At 42.7% G+C, this 22480-nt stretch overlaps 3 protein-coding genes across 8 annotated transcripts in view; 2 read left to right on the forward strand and 1 right to left on the reverse strand.

Moving 5' to 3' along the window:
- Positions 1–13186, forward strand: part of LOC129137372 (notch homolog 2 N-terminal-like protein A) — a 41174-nt gene extending 27988 nt beyond the window's left edge. The window contains exons 4-6 of one of the 5 annotated variants that reach the window (XR_010159108.1): positions 1551–1886; positions 10310–11064; positions 12230–13186. Coding sequence is in view for 3 of the 5 variants with exons in the window: in XM_054668631.2 (XP_054524606.1) it covers positions 1551–2074 (524 nt within the window). In the remaining 2 variants the exon portion in view is untranslated. Of the gene's footprint in view, positions 1–1550; positions 2269–10309; positions 11177–12229 lie in introns of those variants that run through there. The other 4 variants (XR_010159109.1, XM_054668635.2, XM_054668632.2 and 1 more) reach the window with 4 other exon arrangements.
- The window catches only part of GSTM2 (glutathione S-transferase mu 2), a 295697-nt gene that overhangs the window by 157171 nt on the left and 116046 nt on the right, over positions 1–22480 (reverse strand). The window lies entirely within an intron of this gene.
- LOC129137371 (neuroblastoma breakpoint family member 10) overlaps positions 13664–22480 on the forward strand; it is an 81954-nt gene continuing 73137 nt past the window's right edge. Inside the window, 9 exon segments of the mRNA XM_054668630.2 lie at positions 13664–13818; positions 13921–14130; positions 15916–16021; positions 16857–17071; positions 18123–18195; positions 18659–18870; positions 19813–19918; positions 20754–20968; positions 22020–22092. Coding sequence (XP_054524605.2) covers positions 13998–14130; positions 15916–16021; positions 16857–17071; positions 18123–18195; positions 18659–18870; positions 19813–19918; positions 20754–20968; positions 22020–22092 — 1133 coding nt within the window. The 5' untranslated portion in view covers positions 13664–13818; positions 13921–13997.

Raw genomic sequence — 22480 nt, forward strand, 5'->3', positions numbered from 1 at the left:
ACACTTGGACACAGGAAGGGGAACATCACAAACCGGGGCCTGTCGTGGGGTGGTGGGACGGGGGAGGGATAGCATTAGGAGATATACCTAATGTAAATGACGAGTTAATGGGTGCAGCACACCAACATGGCACATATATACATATGTAACAAACCTGCATGTTGTGCACGTGTACCCTAGAACTTAAAGTATAATAATAATAATTCAAGGAGTTCTCATCTCTGTAGTTTAAATAATAAGCGACTTAGACTAATGACAACAAAAAGCCAGCCATGTGAATACCAAATTTACTAGTTCTGTGAGGATATTTTTTTCTCTTTCTCTTTCTGCCTCAAAGAATCTGCTTTGCTTCCCCTGGCATCATGATTTAGTTTTCAACCCGTCAGAGTCTTCCTGCTAGTGCTGGTACTTTCCTACTTGAGAAAGTCCACGGAATACCTTCTAGACCTCTGTCCTCCTGATGGCTTCTATTTCATTTGTTATATAGGGACCCAGAGGTCCTTCATCATTTTCAAACACATCAACAGATATTTATAGCAAGGCCACAATTAATAAAATGTTTCCCAGAATATATGTGTGTGTTACATTTAGAGGAAACAGAAGTAGTATTGACTTGTTTCTATCACCAGAGGTCTATTTAGTAACTATATTTTGTGGAAAATATCGATATATTTTATCCATTCAACAGACATGATTTGAGAGCATACCATGGAGACCCAACCCTGCCAGTGTGGCAGGTGGTATAATAGAAGAAAACAGCAAACTCGGTGTATCTGTGTTTGCGCACATGTATGTATGTGAGGGGCACTAAGGATGACTTTACAGAGGTTGGAACTTTTGAGTAGAGTTGCCAAGATAGGTGAGAGTTCACTAGGAAAACAGAAGGGAAGTTGATTTTTTTTTTTTTTGAAATGGAGTCTTGCTGTGTCGCCCAGGCTGGAGTGCAGTGGTACAATCTCGGCTCACTGCAACCTCCGCCTCCTGGGTTCAAGTGATTCTTCTGCCTCAGCCTTCCAAGTAGCTGGGATTACAGGTGCGTGCCACCATGCCCAGCTAATTTTTGTATTTTTAGTAGAGACAGGGTTTCACCATATTGGCCGGGCTGGTCTTGAACTCCTTACCTCATGATCTGCCTGCCTCGGCCTCCCAAAGTGCTGGAATTACAGGTGTGAGCCACTGCTCCTGGCCCGGAAGTTGATATTCAAACAGGAGCACCATATGCAAAGACAGTGAGCTCTGAGAGAGTAGATGGATCCAGACTCCTATTGCTGATAGCGTCCTGCAGGATTGGGCTTCAATGTGACTAACCTACAATTGCCTCCAGGTGCTCCACCCCACTGAGTCCTTGTGTCTCTGCTGAGGTCCTTGGAGAGTTACTGGAGAGGGCTCTGTGTCAGATGACCTTGAGGAGGCTCTGATTTAGCCTTTTGTAAAATGCAAAGAGTTGAGGTCTTCTCCACGCAAGAGCTCGCTGATGTCAATGAGGTATTGAGGAAGGGGCCATCTCCTATTTCTGTGGCCAGTACTGAGTTTTGTTATCCTTCCTTTAGGTAAGGAGTGCCAATGGACCGATGCCTGCCTGTCTCATCCCTGTGCAAATGGAAGTACCTGTACCACTGTGGCCAACCAGTTCTCCTGCAAATGCCTCACAGGCTTCACAGGGCAGAAGTGTGAGACTGATGTCAATGAGTGTGACATTCCAGGACACTGCCAGGATGGTGGCACCTGCCTCAACCTGCCTGGTTCCTACCAGTGCCAGTGCCCTCAGGGCTTCACAGGCCAGTACTGTGACAGCTTGTATGTGCCTTGTGCACCCTCGCCTTGTGTCAATGGAGGCACCTGTCGGCAGACTGGTGACTTCACTTTTGAGTGCAGCTGCCTTCCAGGTAAGGAGCTCCCTAGTGTCCCAGGATTAGGGGACAAACCCCTAGCACAGGAGGTAGTGGGTGTGGCTCAATTGCTTTTTTTAGGAAGCGCAAGGAAAAAGGGAAGTGAGAATTTTGTGTGGGGTGGGTTGCTAGTGAGGGAGGAGTTTTATGGGCCCACTGTGGTCCATAAACTGAGCAGGGGATAATTTAGCATGTCAGGGTTTATGATGATGAGTGGCTAGAAAATTGTTTATTGTCCCTTTTGTAGAAACAGTGAGAAATAAGAGGAACAGAGCTCTGGGAAAGAGACAGGCAAGTCTGGAATGGAAAAGAACATGATGAGAATTAGACACTGGAAAATATGTATGTGTGGTTAATAAAGTGCTTTAAACTGAATTGACATTAACAGTAGGTGATCAACTTTCCTATGTGATTGTGCTTTTGCTTTTGATGGAGTAATTCATTGTTTTCTTATCCACCTAAATGCACCCAGCTGCCCTTGATTTTCTCTGGGCTACTGGCCTTCACAACCCTCTCCCATGTACCCTCTCTGACTTTGGGGTAACCCTCCCCTAACTTAAAGCTAGAGAATTCTGAAACTGAGGAGGGGATCCTCTGTTAATCAGTGAGCACTTTTTGATGAGCTGATAGATGATATATGAGAGACTATGCGTGGCACAATACTTTGTTACACTCTTCACTGATACAAGTGTTCTAGAGTGCACACACAACCCAAAGATAGAAACAAAAAGAGGAGCAGTGTCGGGGAGCTTGGGGCCTGGTGTTCCATGGAGAGGGAGAAAGGAACAAGCCTGGCCAATTCATTCAACTCCTTATAAAAATGATGAGGAGGCTGAAAACCAAGAATTTTGATTGGGAACAGAATACAAGCAGCTGGAGCAGATGAATTACTAAGCAACAAAGATCCTGTTTTTATACAAATATCCTTAGTACAAAAACAAAAGAAGGAAAACTGTAGGGGGGAGTAATGTGTTAAGTAAGCAGAATTGCCTCAAAAAGAAGTTGTTCTAGTTACTCTTTCAGAGTGGGAATCTTAGATTCTGGTATTGTGGATATGGTTCACATATAATGGGATTGTGTGTTTTATTTTGGAGGGATTAAAGGTCATAGGTTGGTCCTCAGTATAAAATCAACTGGTAATTTATTCATTTCATTTGGTAAAAATGTATTGACTGCCTGCTATGTTCTAGGCACCATGCTATGTATTTGGAATACAGCTATACAAAGCATTGTCACATAATTGAAATGAAAACTTTATATTATTTAAGTCACAAGAACAAGCTATTTAATTATATTACTTTTAGTTTCTGTTTTAATAAAGAATAGATAATGCTATCATTCTAGATACTAAATAAGTGTTTTCTTAACATAATATTGCTATCCACTTTATCTTGTAGAAGAAATAACTAAAATACATCTGTCTTCACTCCTGTATTTGTTTGCATTTTAAGGGTTAAAGACAGAAATAGAAATGTAAACAACTTTATTTTGAAAATATTTCAACATTGCAAATATCTCTGGGTCTGATATTCTAGTAATGTAATTGGCTAGTAATTGATGTTAGTGTGATTTATTGTTGAAGGCTAAATGTGTTTTTCAGTTTCAAGAAAATTGCTTTTAATAATTGCCTAGAACAAGAGGTTGATTTGGCAGCAAGATGTTGACAGGAAGTTAGAGAAGTCAATAAAGGAAGTTTTTAGCTGAGAGAGAGTGATTATTCACTCCCATAGCCTCTGCATTGTTATCCATTAGCCACGATAAGAACCTTAGGGAATTCTGAGAGTTTGTCCAGGAAAGGATCTGTCAAACTAGAATCGTATCTCCTCCTTGAGAAAGGAAATAACCAAGGATTCCGCAGCTGAGAGGCTGCCAGGGCTAGTGAAATAGAGTAAGGAAATCTTGGCTGTGTCTTATTCTCTGGTTGTAGTTTAACGCAAGACACTTATTTACTCACTGATGGTGTGTGTGTGTGTGGGAGGGGAGATTAGCATGAGGGGTGGGAATGGGGAGATTTGATGAAGAGAAAACTAACATTTTTTTGGTGACTCAGGAACTGTGCCAGGTACTTCCATGCTTATTAGCTCAATTCCACAAAAATCTTGGGACCAGGTATTATTTTTCAAGTCTTCCCACATGAAGTAACTGAAGTTTGGAGATGTTAAGTGATTCACCCAAAGTTGTACAGCTAATATGTGGTTAGGCTGGGTCCTGAAACCGAGGCAGTTTATTTTCAAAGCCTTTGCTTTGTGCATCTTACTGCGCCACATTGCACTGCACATCTGCTTCCTGAAAGCACTTTGTAGGTGTGTAAAACTCGTTAAATGCTTTAAGCTGTTTGGGTTAAAAATATATGTTCATGTTATAAGAAAACCAAGACACTCCTAATTATAATCAAATAGTACTTGTTACATATCAATGTGTGTGTGTGTGTGTGTGTATATGTATATATATAGCATTATGCAGATGTTTAAAAGTAGTTACATAGACTAGTTCTTGCTTTTCAGGGTCCCATAATCTAAACCAGATGACTTCAGCTTTGGATAAATATATAGAAGGAAATTTAAAGAGAATTCAAAACAATAGATGATGCAGTGACACTGTGAATAAATGTTATTTATACAGTTTGTAAGATTTCATGCTCATTGTTCGTATGTCCCAGGTGGAGTTCAGAAAATATTCACTTCATTTCCACAAAGGGAAATAGTGCCTAGAGATGGTTTTCTTTTAAAAAGTCCTTTTCATAATGCAGTGCCCTTCCTTCCATTGCCCTTCATTCCATTGCTTCCCATGCTTGTCAAGAGACTAAAATGTTACTTATAGTAATAGTCACTATCTCAATGTAAATAGCACCCTTATTTGATGAGAATTATTATTTCAGTTCTAAAAATGGGGAAACAAAGTCAGCAGGAGGCAAAGTAGCTTGTTAAAGTATTGTGCAACTTTCAAATGGTTGCTTCCACTGCATTTCACGTCTTGGCACTTCTAATTGAGGGTTACTCTAACCACCCTATTTAAAATTGTAACTGTCCCCCACCCCCTTAATTACTAACCCTGGTCTACTTTTTGTTTTCTTTTTCTGTAACTCTTATCTTCTTACTATATAATTTATACTATATAATTTACTTCATTATGTCTGTTGTTTATTGTCTGTCTTTTCCAAATTCTACTGCCTCTTACCCTCTCCAGAATGAAAACTAGTATCTTTGTTTTTGTTTACTGATGTAACCCAAACACCTACAAACAGTGCCCAGTATATACTAGGCCCGCAAATATATATTGGCTGACTGACTGTATGGTTTAGTATCATGTCATAGTATTGAGACTGTAACTTTGGTCTTCTCATTTTCTTCTTTGTATTGTGCGTCCTAGACTTAGTTTGGCCTCTCCTTTTGTCCTTGTATACTCTTAATACTGGATAAGAATTTTGGAGTCTTTTTCAACTCTGAGTCAGTGAATGCCACATAACTTAGTGACTATATTTAAATGGTTAATTTACAATTCTTTGCCTGCAAATGATACTGTAGTCACTGTATTTTAGTATTATTGTAGGACTCAAGAGGGAATTAAAACTACAAAAATGACTCGTCTTGTTTGACACAGAAAGAAATGTTTCTTCACAGAGGGAGGAGAAAAATATCTTCAAGAGAGAACTAATAGAATCAAATCAATGAACCATGTCTCATCTTTTTGGATAAGTAACTGTCAGTAATCCAGACACTTCATGAGCTTTCATTATGTAAAGTCTTTAGCAGAAGCTAAAGGAGGGACACCAACCACAGTAATTTTAATTTAAGAACAAAATGGAGCATGAAAATAAATTATTAAATCATTTACTCCCACTATTTTTGGGTTAGGGCCAATAATGCGGAGAGAAAGAGGTAGACTAGTTTTGTGTTTGTGGCTATTTTAATAGAGTAGCACAAGTAATCAAAAAACAGTAGGCTGTTTTGAATTTACTGGCTGCCCCTTATGAGTTCACAGTTAGATTGGACTGTCCTCAATGTACTTTCTTTTTTTTCTTTCTTTCCCACATCTCTTTATTTCTCTGATTTTGTTTAAACTTCATAAAGAGCTCTCTGATGTTTCCTTTCCAAACAATGAAGGTTTATCCTTTGTAAACTACCTCTGTACTCCACAGGCTGATGATATGTGATATCCCCATATCATTAAAGTAAAGCCTAAGCACATTCTGTGGCTTTTGTGTCTACTCTGTTGTTGCTGAGCTTATGAACTATTAGAAATAATTCCCTCTTGCATTTTCACACATGGGGAATGTGATGTTCTCTTGGGTATTATGCTAATCATATTTTGGCAGGTTTCTCTGGAGCAGATGCAGAAATGATCATACCACTTTCCAGGGTGCATTATTTTAGCTCCTTTGACTTGGGCCCTAAGTCTGTTTTACCTGATGTTCCTGAAAGATGTTCCTGATGTCCCTCACTGTTCTTTCATGCTGGATGTTCTTGCCTATGCTGCCTCCTCAGCTATCACCCTCTCTTCCCCTTTTTAATGTAGAACTCAATGATTTGTCAAAGGCACCCTATTTCACTGAAATGCCTTCTATATTCCCTACCCTCCAAGTGGATTGTAGACCTTCTAAGGTCTTTTGACATCTGCATATCTCTAGCACAGCACTTATCACGGTGATTATTTATCTGTTCATCTTTCCAAGTAGACACTCTCATTTTAAATCCCTACCCTGGTCACCAGCATCCCCAGCATAGTGCCTGTCATAAAATGGTGCCACAATGAAAATTTGAAAAATGAACGAATTGAACGTGATAAACATAGATGAGAATCCTATATTCTACAATTTTTTAAATGTACTGAAATTATTCTTTTTGAATCCTCCTATTTATTTCTGTGACTTCTTTGGTGACAAAGTTAGAAAAAAGTGGAGGTCAGTAGGGAGATATGAAGGGACGCCGGTGGAAGCAGTGAGCCTGGGCGGGTGATGGAGTGGGAGATACGTGGCACAGGGGTCAGTGAGTTAATCTGGGCTCATTCAGAGAATGGAAGGTGTGTGCCAAGAAAACTGGTTGGATAGGGATAGGTCAGGGATTCCCTCTTGCATTCTCACACTTGGGGGCATGCGTGATTTTCTTTTCTTTTCTTTTTTTTTTTTTTTGAGACGGAGCATCGCTCTTTCTCCCAGGCTGGAGTGCAATGGTGCTATCTCGGCTCACTGCAACCTCCACCTCCCGGGTTCAAGCTATTCTCATGTCTCAGCCTTCCAAGTAGCTGGGACTACAGGTGCCTGCCACCATGCTCAGCTAATTTTTGTATTTTTAGTAGAGATGGGGTTTCACCATGTTGGTCAGGTTGGCCTCGAACTCCTGATCTCAGGTGATCCACCTGCCTCGGCTTCTCAAAGTGCTGGGATTCCAGGCATGAGCCACCATGCCTGGCCGCATGTGTCATTTTCTTGGGTGTTATACTGATCGTATATTTGCAGGTTTGCTTTTGTGACAGACTTCTTCTGGGGGGAAAAAAAGTATCCTTCTATCTTTTTACTTTTGTCCAGTTCCAGGTATCCCTGTTTTTTTCTTCACTCTTCCTTCCTTGTTCATGGGAGTTTTTCTTGAGGACTTCAAGCCCAGCTTCGGAGAATCCTGGTTGTGTCATCTCATCTCCTTTCTGCTCTCTTCTCTACCTAGCCTTTCCACCCTCACACCTCCTGGGGTCTGAAAATGGAAAGATAAGGGTGTTTCCCTGAAAGTTGCTCTTCTGTGTGGGGATGACAGTTTCTAAAGAGTCTTTTCTGGTCCCTGCCCTCATTGCCATGATTAATCAGTTAAGTGGCCCGAGGTTTTGTAACAGCACAGTCTTAAAATGCTTCTCCCAAGTTTAATTTCTCTCCATTTGACCTTTTAAGGATGTGAATTGGCTTTAAGCAGTAGACTCCCTTTAGTACGGCACTGTGAGCCTCTCAGTGAATCTGCTACATCCATTCCACCCACAGGTCTGGAAACTTGTCTGTTTACCTTTCCCTAAAAACCTAAGATATATTTTTAAGAAGTGCCTTGTAACTTTTCATATAGCCTTTCCCCTACTTTGGGCAGACTGTTTCTTACAGGAATTTGGTAGATCTTTCCAAAGAGAATTCTGTATCTCTATTTTTAAAGCATAAATCCTGTCAACTTTGGAGGAGAAGTGATTTGGCTTGAGTTTTCTCAGACATGGGAACTTTTGACCTAAGTTTGTATTTTACATTGTTGAAAGGGAACTCCGGGATCCCAGAAAACATATGGACTGCAATTGGGTAAAGTTTCTGTTTCAGTACTTATTCCTACTTACTAGCCGTTTAATCTTGGTCAAGTCAGCCATGTGGCTCTCAACTTCCTCATCTGTAACATAAAAGGATTAGAGTAGACAATCTCTAACAAATGCTATAATACCACTGACAAATAATAATATTAGCTAATATATGTAAGGCACTGTGTTTAGTGCTTTTTCCCTTAATACAATAGCTTTGAGATATAATTTATATACCATACAATTTACTTCTTAAAAAAGTACACAATTCAGTAATTTTAGTAGATAGGAGTAACCATCACCACAGTCAATTCTAGAATATTTTTATACATCAGAAGAAACCCTTTACCCATTATCAATTACTCTCCATTCCTCCTAACTCCCTCCCAGCCTTAGGCAACTACTAGTCTACTTTCTGTCTTTATTTGCCTCTTCTGGACATTTCATACAAATGGAAACATGCAGCATATAGTAATTTATGACAGCTTCTTTCACTTAGCATGAGGTTTTCAAAGTTCATTGATGTGGTAGCATTTATCAGTACTCTGTGCCTTTTTATGGCTGAATAATATTTTATCATATGGATTTACCACATTTTATCATTTTATTTATCCATCATCAGTTGATTGACATTTGAGTTGCTTCTACTTTTTGAGTATTATCAATAATTCTGTTATGAACATTCTTGTATAATTTTTTGGTAGACATTTATCTTCATATTTCTTGGATATATACCTAGGAGCAGAATTGCTGCGTCAGATGGTAATGCTGTTTAACCTTTTCAGGAACTGTCAGACTGTTCTGAAGTGGGTACATTATTTTACATTCCAACCAGCAGTGTATGAGAATTCCAGTTTCTCCACATCCTCATCAACAGTTGTTATTGTCTGTCTTTTTTATTATATTCATCTGTAATGTGAAGTGTTTATCTCATTGTGGTTTTGATTTACATTTCCCTGATGGTTGATGATTTTCAACATCTTTTCATATACTTATTAGTCATTATGTATCTTCTTTGGAGAATGTCTGTTCAGATCCTTTACCTACTTTATAGTTGGTTTATCTTTTTAATATTGAACTGTAATAGTTTTTTAAAAATATATCCTAAATACAAGTCTCTTATCAGATAATATGATTTGCAGATATTTTCTGTCATTCTATTTACTGTCTTTTCACATTCTTGATGATATACTTTTCAGCCCAAATGTTTTTAACTTGATGGAATACAATTTATTTTTTCTTTTGTTGCTTGTGCTTTCAGTCATATTTGTGAAAACTTTGCTAATCCCACATTACAAAGATTTACTATTTCTAAGTGATTTATAATTTTACCACCTACCTTTAGGTCTCTGATCCATTTTGAGTTAATTTTTATGTGCGAGGAGGGAGTCTAACTTGATTCTTTTACATGTGGATATTTAGTTGTCCCAGGACCATTTGTTGAATTAAGTGCCCAGAACAAGTACATCTATATATAGAGAAAGTAGATTAGTGGTTGTCAGAGACTGCAAGAAGGGGGGAATTGGAGAGTGACTGCCCATAGGTACAGGCATGCTTTTTGGCATTATGAAAATATTCTGGAATTAGGTAGTGGTGATGGTTGCAGAACTTTTGGAATATGGTAAAAGACACTGAAATATATGCTTAAAAATGGTGATTTTTGTGATATATGAATTATACTGTAGAAATAATAATAACAGTAATAAAGCAAGGTGTCTTTCCATATCTCCATGCCTTGTATTTTCATTAAAAAAAAAAAAAAAAAAAAAGCATTTCAGGGCCAGGCTCAGTGGTTTACTCCTGTAATCCCAGCATTTTGGAGGCCTAGGTGGGAGGATCGCTTGAGGCCAGAAGTTCAAAACCAGCCTGAGCAACATAGCAAGACCTTGTCTCCATGAAAAATAAAAAATTAGCCAGAAATGGTGATGTGTGCCTAGAGTTCCAACTACTTGGAAAGCTGAGGCAGGAGGATCGCTTGAGCCTAGGAGTTCAAGGTTGCAGTGATCTATAATCACCACTGCACTCCAGCCTGGGTGACAGAACAAGACCCTGTCTCAAAAAAAAAAAAAAAAAAAAGGCATCTCACTTTAATAGTAAGAGGCCAGCATATGATGCTGGCAGCATGTTGTGAGGAAATGTATTAGATGAAAGAAGTTAAATTCGAGTTCTCCTTTTTTCAGAAATGAGGTATAGGGGAGAGAAACACGTACTTGGAAAGAATTGACCCAGCTGAATTGGAAAATGTGGGAAGGGGATGGGGAAGAGGCTGCTCCACCTGAGATCTGGCTCCAGGACTTACAGCAAGGGGAACTTGGGCAAGTTACAGACTCTCTATGCCTCAGTTTCTTTATCAGCAAAACAGAATCATCCCATAAACTATAAGGTCAATGGTATCAGCGGGTCCCCAAACTGACTGCACATCTGAGTCATGTTAACAAACACATTCCAGGCCCCACCTGAGCCCTCTGAATCAGAATCCCTGTAAGGAGGACGATGAACTTGAATTTGCACTGACTTTCCCAGCTGTTTCTTACTCTGATCAACTTGGGGGTAGGACCCATTGAGCTGCATCACATCATTCCAAAGCCAAAACACAACAGCAGGACAAGAATATTTTCAAGGCAGTCTCTAAAGCAGAGGAGAAACTGTTGAGGGAACCTAGAAGTAAAGGAGATCTGGCTTGCTGGGCTCCATTTGAACTTTGAGTACAACAGAGACATGAGCCCTTCGGGACACATGCCTGAGGTAGTGACAGTCCAACTTTGGAAGAGTGGAAGCCCTAGTTTCAAATTCAAGCATGCTTTGAGTAGAAATTAAGTTTACCTCTTTTTGCACAGCAACATGGCCAATCTTTCCTAAGCTGCTCAGCTTACAAGAAAAGGAATCATACTGCTAAGAATTCAAACTTCAGCAGTCATAGGTAAGTAAGGAAGTCTTATAAACCTATTCTAGCCACCTAACCAGAAACTCGAAATTTAGCAGGTTCTTTCAGTTTCAGGACAGTTGTGTTCACTAGATCAGAGGCATTGAGACATGAAGAACAGACCCTTAAAAAGGGAAAGTGTTCCCTTCAGTTTGAGGACATCACTGGAACATTAGGGAAGTGGGAACACAGCTGCTCACTCTACAGTGTGGGTTGCCTTTGTGTCTGGAATGTGTCTGATGTCCTGATCCCTGTGCACATTTCAGGGAGCCTTGGGAGGACCCCAAATCACTGATGGAATTGGGCAGTGCATGGAGATGGCTCAGCAGGACGAGGGTAAATGCAGGGGCAAGTCCAGGTCATACTGAGAGACAATGAGTGGCGCTGATGAGGACAAAGATAAAATCAAAAGTTTGTGCTTCATCTTCAAAAACTCAAGCTGATAACAAACTTGGCCTGATGAGAAATAATAAGTATTTTTCTATTTACATGAGAATTTAATCTCAAAACAGAAATCAGAAAAATATGAAGTCCAGGGCATAAAACCTAAAACTATTGCTCATATTTATTCTTTCTAAATAGAGCAAAGTGTAAAATCTTCTCCATAAGACATACATTGTGGTTATAAAAAGGCAAAAGTCTTAGTGAGAATCATTGGTATTCCATAGAAGAGTGAATTAAACAGCCAAGGGAAGACCCACGTCTCATACTTCTCTTGTATATTCCAAAGTTCCAGGGAAATTCCAGGTGATAGAGGTTATTTCCCATACTGTTAAAGCAAGGTTTCAGACACTTCTGAATTTTGGTCCCAGTACTCTAGAAGGGCACACCTCTGTCCTGGAAAATAATACAGGAATGAATACTCTTCCCGTGACCCATTCTGGTCGTTCTTCCAGCATCACAAAAACCAAAAACTGGAAATATGGCCAAATACGTGATTAGCTGTCCCTCATCTTCAGGTTTCTTATCTGTTACTTATAGATAATAGCATTACCTTAAGGATTATGATGAAGATACAATGTCCAAATATAAACACAGTTTTGAGCAAAATGCCTTGTACGAATTGGTCAATGAATAATTACTAAATATGTGAATATTTACTGGATTGTATGGATCCTATGAATAATTACTGAATAATTATTGTGATTGCTTTTATTGGCAGTGCTGAAAACTCATCCCTTTGTGACCTCAAGTAACCCATGACACTTTGTGAACCTGCAGTTTTTTCATTTAGAAACGACAGATTTTCATTCTGACACAGAATGTCAGGTCTCCCAGACCCTAGAAAATACATTGACTTAAAGGCTTTGATACATCTCAAAGCAGTATCCTTACAGTGTCACTGGAAGATGGTGCGGGCTGCAGAGAGGGATGCTTTCAAATGGGATTAACCAGTCCTCCTTCCTTCACTTCCACATGAATGCTGGGCAGCCCAGGGTCAACCCACTGCACCCTCAACTCAGGCAAGTCCAGCAGCCAATCTTAGGAGACCTGGGCTACAGAACAGTCTCTCAAGTTCCAGGCTCACAAAACCTAGGTGGGGATGAAAGCTGAGAAAGCGAAGAGGTGGTTCAGGGGATCACTCTTTCCTACTTGTTCCTCTCACCTCAAACTCACCTTCTACTGCACTGCAACACTGAGGATCGCCAACCAACCCTGACCATAACCTTGATCTTGCCATGTTCTGTTAGTGGAATGCAACCCAAAATCAATGGTGTTAGGTCATCTCAACAAAATATATATCAAACCATATTCCATAAGAACTGCTCGTGGCCCTGTTCTTTTCAGTATATGGGAAAACAAAATGGAAACAACAAAATAGCATCAGGTTTACAAAACTTCCCAAGATAGATGGTCACACATGTTTTCAGGAGACCTCTATATAAATGACTTTGATCACTTGATACCTTGAAAAGAGGTCTTGTGGCACTAGAATGACATCTATAAGTGACAAGTATAAAATGTAGTGCTCAGTGACATTAAAAAACAAATCAACCCACATAGAGGAAGAGCTTTGGACGTAGGGATGTCAAACTGGTCTAGAATGTAATGAAAACCCAAGAAGGTGCCCCAGTAAGAAAGAAGAAATCAGTCTAACAATGGGATGCAGCAGCAAGAATACTGAGACAGGAAAGAAAACATTTTAAAAAAATGAATTATTCATTCACTTTCTAGTGGATACAGAAAAAACTGCAGAAGACCCGGAGGATATCAGGGCAGGCTAAAAGTTTGATATCTTACACCTGTGGAAAAGCCTTAAGCTCTGTTTTAACTGACAGCAGGTGGGGTGACTTCCTGACTACCATTAAGAAAATATAACCTGTTGGGAAACTGTTTCTGCCTTGAAGATGTTGTACAGACAAGAGATAAACAGTGAGGAATATGCTTAGATGTATTGGGAAAGACACGGGTCTGTGGCATTGTCACAAGGGTACACGAATACTGAGAGTGAATGCTGAAGGAATGATCCCCATTGGTGGTGACCCTCAGGTGAGACTAGGGTGCCTGTGTTTCAGCAAAGCCTGGGCAATTTGAATGCAGGGCTCCTAAGATTCTGTGACACCCCCACCTTCTAATTCTGTTATGGCAACTGCAGATGGTTACCTGGCACGCTGGCCACATTCTACCTCACTCTTATCAGAGTCTGAGGTACTGGCAGTGCTTTCAGCTCTGTGTTCAGGCACCTCGAACCTTGTTTTTGCGGTGAAGGATCCTAAAGTGTTGTGGGGAGTGATCACATTTTTCACAAGAGTAAGTTAAGTATTTCAGTTACTGACATCCCTCAGTCCTGATTAAACCTATTTGATTTCACCGGTTTTTAACCCATCATGTGTTTGCCTTTCTTCTCCCCAGTCCCTGGCCCCACCTCTTCTGCCACAAACGTCAGCATGGTGGTATCAGCCGGCCCTTTGTCCAGCCAGTAGGCAGAGATGAACATTCTAGAAATCAACGAGAAATTGCGCCCCCAGCTGGCAGAGAAGAAACAGCAGTTCAGAAGCCTCCAAGAGAAATGTTTTGTAACTGAACTGGCCGGCTTCCTGGCCAACGGACAGAAGAAATACAGTAAGATCTATAGGCTCACCATCATGAAAGTGATGAATGATGTCCTGTCTTCTCTCTGAGACACTAAATGCTCTCTCCATCAAAAATAATTTCATCCTTCCTGTACTTCTAGGAAAACAGAAATGGGTATTTTAACATTTTGGCAAAGTTGGAAGACAGAGGTACCAAAGTATTTAGCAACTTTCCATGTTTGCAATCAGGTGGGGGTGGGACTAGAGTTAAACTGCCATTTATTGATATCTGACACAGGCACAGAATGACCTGTTTTCTCCAAGAGGCTCAATCGTGTTTTCAAGAATCGTCTCTGTACCATATAAGATCCTGCAGACAAATAACATCTAGTCTGTTGTTCTAAATGTCTGAGACTAGTGAACTTTTATTCAGTTCAAGTTTCTGTTGAGGCCCAACAGGCAAAGCTCTGTTCTAGTGACTCTGAGGGAAACTTGGTGATAGTAGCCAGTACCTGCTCTCAGGGGCTTCAAGAGGAGTCTACTCCTAATAGAACCTGTGCTGTCTATAAGTGACAGCATCAAGAGCAGGGAGTAGGGGCCGTGCATGGTGGCTCACTCCTGTAATCCCAGCACTTTGGGAGGCTGAGGCGGGCAGATCATGAGGTCAGGAGTTTGAGACCAGCCTGGGCAACATGGAGAAACCCCATCTCCACTAAAAATACAAAAAGTAGATGGGCGTGGTGGCAGGTGACTGTAATCACCCCTGCTCAGGAGGCTGAGGGAGGAGAATCCTTTGAACCCAGGAGGCTGAGGTTGCAGTGAGCCAAGATTTTGCCATTGCACTCCAGCCTGGGCAACAGGGCAAGACTGGTAAAAATAATAATAATAATAATAATGATAAATAAAAATAAGAATAAAAAGCAGAGAGTAGCTTGGTGAGAGTGAAGTCCTGCTTCCTGGGGCACAGAGTCTTGTTGCTAAAGAGGAAGAAACATCGCACCCGAGAATGTGTGGAGACAGCAGTGCAGTGTACAGAGCAGGGACCGTGGGCCTGTCTCCTGTGCTCCATCCAAGTTGCTTGTCGTGTCTGTCCCTCAGTTACCTCACCTGTTCAGAGGGTACTACAATAATACCTACCTCTGTAAATTGCTGCAGTGAATTACATGAGCTATTTCTTGTCAATCTCCTAGAACATTTATTGGCACACAGTAAACACTATCTATTAGTTCTTCATTCTGCTGTTTCTAAATTAACACAAACTTTATTAGCATTTGGGCATATTTCCTTCATGGCCTTATGGTGTTATGTGTCACACTTTATGCTTCAGATATGATTCTTAAAATCATAACTGAAGATATGATTTAAAAATCAAAGATTTTAAAAATCTTTGGCATACTTGTCCTTGAAATTCCCAGTAAAAGGGAAACCATCAGTCCCATAGTCCTAGGGGCCTTCCCGACTGTACAAGAAATCACTACTCATGCCCCAGTGCAGTGTTTTAGAGGAGAGGCTGCAAGGCTTGGGAAAGTGGCCCCGCATTCAGAGTCAGACCTCAGGGACTGTGAATTCTGACTCCACTTCGTTGTGGTTGAATCATCTTGTCAGATGATTCCTTGATGTGCCCTTGAGGTTCTCTTTCTTCATCTCTAAATTTTGGAGGATCAGATGCCAGAAAGTCAGGAGACTGAAGAGCAAAGATGTGGAAATCCCTGTCTAGACCCTGGTACTGGGGAGAGTTTTGTCCTTGGGATGGACCTGGCTTCTGCCCTGTAGGCAATGACCACAGCAGCATGTCCAGCCTTCCACTGAGGCAGGCGTGTCTGTCTTTTCTCAGAATATGAAGAGTGCGAAGACCTCATAAAATCTATGCTGAGGAATGAGCGACGACAGTTCAAGGAGGAGAAGCTTGCGGAGCAGCTCAAGCAAGCTGAGGAGCTCAGGTGAGGGGACCCCATGGGGGCAGGCAGGGGGGCAGGTGTGTACATCTCTGAAGTACAACAGCTCGGTGGGGAGAAATAAGAACGAAGCTGGGCCAGGGGAAGGGCAGGAATTGCCATGGCAGGCTCGCAACACACAAGTATTTATCAAGCAGAGAAGAAGTATAATAAAAATGTATGGGTTGCAGTTGTTTGTCAGGGCCTTGTTTTCTCTTTTTCGAGCAAGTAATTGTTGATGTGAAATTTACATAACACAGAATTAACCAAAGGAGTGTGAACCACACAGCAGCATTCAGTATACTCAAAATGGTGTGCCGTCACCACCCCACTTACCCTGAGTGAGAATCACCTCCTGACTGACTGCGGCTTCTCATTCTTTCACTCAATCAATGTTGCCTTCTCGACCCTGTCATTCTTTTCTTCTTTCGTCTTTTCAATTCGCCCCATCTGCATCTGGCCTCATTTCTGTACATGGCTTTGTATCTAGTGGCCGCAAGATGCACTATGTGTATTTTCACATGGAAATGTCCATGGCCAGAGTGAGGAACTGAAAGGATGTCTTTTTGAAACGGAATTAGGAAGACACCTACTTTTGTTTACAGAAGGGAAAGATGAATGGAACATCATCGAGGATCTTGCAGGAGCCCTCTCTGATACAGAGGAAGCCTGTAAACCATTTTCTGTTCTTTCTCTTGGCCACAGACATTCCTTTCAACATGTGCTGACCTTCTGCTTGAAGGTCTCCTTGAGGACATTGTCTCAGAAGTCTCTGTTGCAATATTTGAACGGATCACTCAACCCTTTCTACTCTTAAATTTTCTCTACCGTCTCACCTTAGGCAATATAAAGTCCTGGCTCACTCTCAGGAACGAGAGCTGACCCAGTTAAAGGAGAAGTTACGGGAAGGGAGAGATGCCGCCCGCTCATTGAATGAGCATCTCCAGGCCCTCCTCACTCCGGATGAGCCGGACAAGTCCCAGGGGCAGGACCTCCAAGAACAGCTGGCTGAGGGGTGTAGACTGGCACAGCAACTTGTCCAAAAGCTCAGCCCAGGTAAGGTGGCCATAGGCCCTGATGACCCAAAACCCCAGGCTTATGAGAGGCTCCAGACCTCCATAGTTTCACAATGACAGTTGTATCAGTGGGGTTTTTTTCTGCTACACCTATGTGGCCATGACATGACCAGGACTTCCTGGGTAAGAACAGAGATGGGAAACCCATGGGTTTGGAGGTCACAGTATTGCAAGTGTCCCTCCTTCCTTGATGGAAGGTGGTCTTTGGAGCAAGAGGCAGCATCTATCTAGTTTTAAAGGACAGGAAGGGGGCTGTGATGGGAGGGCGCTCGTTGGAGTGAAAAGAGCTCTGGGCTAAGAATGAAGGTTCCCAGGCTGTCTTTTTGGCAATGTTCTTAGTAAGTGTCGGTGAGTGAGTGATTTATCTTTCCAGAGTTTCTCTCTCTCCACGTGCAAAGGCAGACAAATTGTCTCTTGCAAGGGTCTGAAGCATCCAAATATGGGAACACTTACGAATGCTTTTCAAAATGAGATGAAGCCCCTCTCCATGTGGTGTTGGAGAAGGCACTTGATGTGGGGGCATTTGGTGGTAGGAAGTGCTTCAGACTGGAGCACTCCCCATGGATAGAATGTCCCTGAATAACACAGCAGAAGCCACATGGAGGGCCTGTGCAGTCTCATGACGCATAGAGGACTGTGGGACAAGTTTGTCCTCTCCTAAGAGAAAGAATGAGGTTTGAAATGCGAACTGTGACAGGACACCAAGCCTGTTCCTGGGAATCAGATCTGTGGCAGGGTGGGGGAGACAGCTGCCAAAGTCCAGAGAGAGGCTGCACAAGCCTCCAGTGATATGGGAAGCAAAAGGTCTTTTCAGTATTTGGCCACATCTTGATGGTGGCCCTCCGCATCAGAAATGCATTGCCCGATGGATCAGGAAACCACGCCAGGGCATTTTGTGAAAGATAAAACATGAGAGTTTTCAGTACAATGCTGAACCATACGTAGATGTTCACGTCTCTGTGCACGTTGGGCTGACTGTGCTTGCGGAATGTGAAGTGGGAAATATCTGAACGAACATTTTGTATTTATAGAAAATGACGAAGATGAGGATGAAGATGTTCAAGTTGAGGAGGCTGAGAAAGTGCAGAAATCATCTCCCCCCAGGTAACACTGAATACTCAGGAGCAAGTAATGGGTGGTAACACATGAAAATGTCTAGGAGGCACACCCTCTCTGGCATCTATGGTGGGCCAAAAGCCCGCATCCCCTTGGCCACAGTATGTGAAATTGAACCCAGCTTAGACACAGGGTGCGGCAGCTGTCGTGTTTCTCTATGTGTGCCAAGTGTCATGTCTGTGCCATACAGGGATAGCTGAGTCTTCATCCTCCTCAGCTCCTATCTGTCCAGTGCACTGAACACCAGCTGCTGTCTTCCTCTCTGGCTCCCATGGCAGCCATGCTCTGTTGCAGAGAGAAGAGGATTGCCTGTTCCCTCTTTAAGGGAACCTCCATTTTGCTTTCTGGGACCACTCTCTTAATGCCGCCTGTCAAAACCAGCTAGGACTCCCTGGGGTCCAATCCCTCTGTGTTTAATCTTCTGTCATCTCTGTCCCACCTGGCTCATCAGGGAGGTGCAGAAGGCTGAAGAGAGCAAAGTCCCTGAGGACTCACTGGAGGAATGTGCCATCACTTGTTCAAATAGCCACGGCCCTTGTGACTCCAACCAGCCTCACAAGAACATCAAAATCACATTTGAGGAAGACGAAGTCAACTCACCTCTGGTTGTAGACAGAGAATCCTCTCATGGTGAATGTCAGGATGCTCTAAACATTCTCCCAGGTAGCCTCTATTTTCCTTGTGTCTCATACCTCTGTCTAGGCTATGGAAGATCAATTCTGAGGACAGGCTGTATATACACATACTGTTATTGTTTTAGTCAGAAACTAGGATGGAGCTAGGTGCTGTGACTCACACATATAATCACAGCACTTTGGAAGGCCCAAGTGGGAGGATGACTTGAGTTCAGGAGTTGAAGACCAGCCTGGACAATATGGTGAAACCCATCTTTACAAAGAATACAAAAAATTAGGCAGGCATGGTGCTGCATGCCTATAGTCCCAACTGCTCAGGAGACTTAGGTGGGAGGATCGGCTGAGACGATCCTATCTATTAGTTCTTCATTCTGCTGTTTCTAAATTAACACAAATTTTATTAGCATTTGGGCATATTTCCTTCATGGCCTTATGGTGTTATGTGTCACACTTTATGCTTCAGATATGATTCTTAAAATCATAACTGAAGATATGATTTAAAAATCAAAGATTTTAAAAATCTTTGGCATACTTGTCCTTGAAATTCCCAGTAAAAGGGAAACCATCAGTCCCATAGTCCTAGGGGCCTTCCCGACTGTACAAGAAATCACTACTCATGCCCCAGTGCAGTGTTTTAGAGGAGAGGCTGCAAGGCTTGGGAAAGTGGCCCCGCATTCAGAGTCAGACCTCAGGGACTGTGAATTCTGACTCCACTTCGTTGTGGTTGAATCATCTTGTCAGATGATTCCTTGATGTGCCCTTGAGGTTCTCTTTCTTCATCTCTAAATTTTGGAGGATCAGATGCCAGAAAGTCAGGAGACTGAAGAGCAAAGATGTGGAAATCCCTGTCTAGACCCTGGTACTGGGGAGAGTTTTGTCCTTGGGATGGACCTGGCTTCTGCCCTGTAGGCAATGACCACAGCAGCATGTCCAGCCTTCCACTGAGGCAGGCGTGTCTGTCTTTTCTCAGAATATGAAGAGTGCGAAGACCTCATAAAATCTATGCTGAGGAATGAGCGACGACAGTTCAAGGAGGAGAAGCTTGCGGAGCAGCTCAAGCAAGCTGAGGAGCTCAGGTGAGGGGACCCCATGGGGGCAGGCAGGGGGGCAGGTGTGTACATCTCTGAAGTACAACAGCTCGGTGGGGAGAAATAAGAACGAAGCTGGGCCAGGGGAAGGGCAGGAATTGCCATGGCAGGCTCGCAACACACAAGTATTTATCAAGCAGAGAAGAAGTATAATAAAAATGTATGGGTTGCAGTTGTTTGTCAGGGCCTTGTTTTCTCTTTTTCGAGCAAGTAATTGTTGATGTGAAATTTACATAACACAGAATTAACCAAAGGAGTGTGAACCACACAGCAGCATTCAGTATACTCAAAATGGTGTGCCGTCACCACCCCACTTACCCTGAGTGAGAATCACCTCCTGACTGACTGCGGCTTCTCATTCTTTCACTCAATCAATGTTGCCTTCTCGACCCTGTCATTCTTTTCTTCTTTCGTCTTTTCAATTCGCCCCATCTGCATCTGGCCTCATTTCTGTACATGGCTTTGTATCTAGTGGCCGCAAGATGCACTATGTGTATTTTCACATGGAAATGTCCATGGCCAGAGTGAGGAACTGAAAGGATGTCTTTTTGAAACGGAATTAGGAAGACACCTACTTTTGTTTACAGAAGGGAAAGATGAATGGAACATCATCGAGGATCTTGCAGGAGCCCTCTCTGATACAGAGGAAGCCTGTAAACCATTTTCTGTTCTTTCTCTTGGCCACAGACATTCCTTTCAACATGTGCTGACCTTCTGCTTGAAGGTCTCCTTGAGGACATTGTCTCAGAAGTCTCTGTTGCAATATTTGAACGGATCACTCAACCCTTTCTACTCTTAAATTTTCTCTACCGTCTCACCTTAGGCAATATAAAGTCCTGGCTCACTCTCAGGAACGAGAGCTGACCCAGTTAAAGGAGAAGTTACGGGAAGGGAGAGATGCCGCCCGCTCATTGAATGAGCATCTCCAGGCCCTCCTCACTCCGGATGAGCCGGACAAGTCCCAGGGGCAGGACCTCCAAGAACAGCTGGCTGAGGGGTGTAGACTGGCACAGCAACTTGTCCAAAAGCTCAGCCCAGGTAAGGTGGCCATAGGCCCTGATGACCCAAAACCCCAGGCTTATGAGAGGCTCCAGACCTCCATAGTTTCACAATGACAGTTGTATCAGTGGGGTTTTTTTCTGCTACACCTATGTGGCCATGACATGACCAGGACTTCCTGGGTAAGAACAGAGATGGGAAACCCATGGGTTTGGAGGTCACAGTATTGCAAGTGTCCCTCCTTCCTTGATGGAAGGTGGTCTTTGGAGCAAGAGGCAGCATCTATCTAGTTTTAAAGGACAGGAAGGGGGCTGTGATGGGAGGGCGCTCGTTGGAGTGAAAAGAGCTCTGGGCTAAGAATGAAGGTTCCCAGGCTGTCTTTTTGGCAATGTTCTTAGTAAGTGTCGGTGAGTGAGTGATTTATCTTTCCAGAGTTTCTCTCTCTCCACGTGCAAAGGCAGACAAATTGTCTCTTGCAAGGGTCTGAAGCATCCAAATATGGGAACACTTACGAATGCTTTTCAAAATGAGATGAAGCCCCTCTCCATGTGGTGTTGGAGAAGGCACTTGATGTGGGGGCATTTGGTGGTAGGAAGTGCTTCAGACTGGAGCACTCCCCATGGATAGAATGTCCCTGAATAACACAGCAGAAGCCACATGGAGGGCCTGTGCAGTCTCATGACGCATAGAGGACTGTGGGACAAGTTTGTCCTCTCCTAAGAGAAAGAATGAGGTTTGAAATGCGAACTGTGACAGGACACCAAGCCTGTTCCTGGGAATCAGATCTGTGGCAGGGTGGGGGAGACAGCTGCCAAAGTCCAGAGAGAGGCTGCACAAGCCTCCAGTGATATGGGAAGCAAAAGGTCTTTTCAGTATTTGGCCACATCTTGATGGTGGCCCTCCGCATCAGAAATGCATTGCCCGATGGATCAGGAAACCACGCCAGGGCATTTTGTGAAAGATAAAACATGAGAGTTTTCAGTACAATGCTGAACCATACGTAGATGTTCACGTCTCTGTGCACGTTGGGCTGACTGTGCTTGCGGAATGTGAAGTGGGAAATATCTGAACGAACATTTTGTATTTATAGAAAATGACGAAGATGAGGATGAAGATGTTCAAGTTGAGGAGGCTGAGAAAGTGCAGAAATCATCTCCCCCCAGGTAACACTGAATACTCAGGAGCAAGTAATGGGTGGTAACACATGAAAATGTCTAGGAGGCACACCCTCTCTGGCATCTATGGTGGGCCAAAAGCCCGCATCCCCTTGGCCACAGTATGTGAAATTGAACCCAGCTTAGACACAGGGTGCGGCAGCTGTCGTGTTTCTCTATGTGTGCCAAGTGTCATGTCTGTGCCATACAGGGATAGCTGAGTCTTCATCCTCCTCAGCTCCTATCTGTCCAGTGCACTGAACACCAGCTGCTGTCTTCCTCTCTGGCTCCCATGGCAGCCATGCTCTGTTGCAGAGAGAAGAGGATTGCCTGTTCCCTCTTTAAGGGAACCTCCATTTTGCTTTCTGGGACCACTCTCTTAATGCCGCCTGTCAAA

This window comes from Pan troglodytes, chromosome 1 (assembly GCF_028858775.2).
Source record: "Pan troglodytes isolate AG18354 chromosome 1, NHGRI_mPanTro3-v2.0_pri, whole genome shotgun sequence".
NCBI classification, from domain to species: domain Eukaryota; kingdom Metazoa; phylum Chordata; class Mammalia; order Primates; family Hominidae; genus Pan; species Pan troglodytes.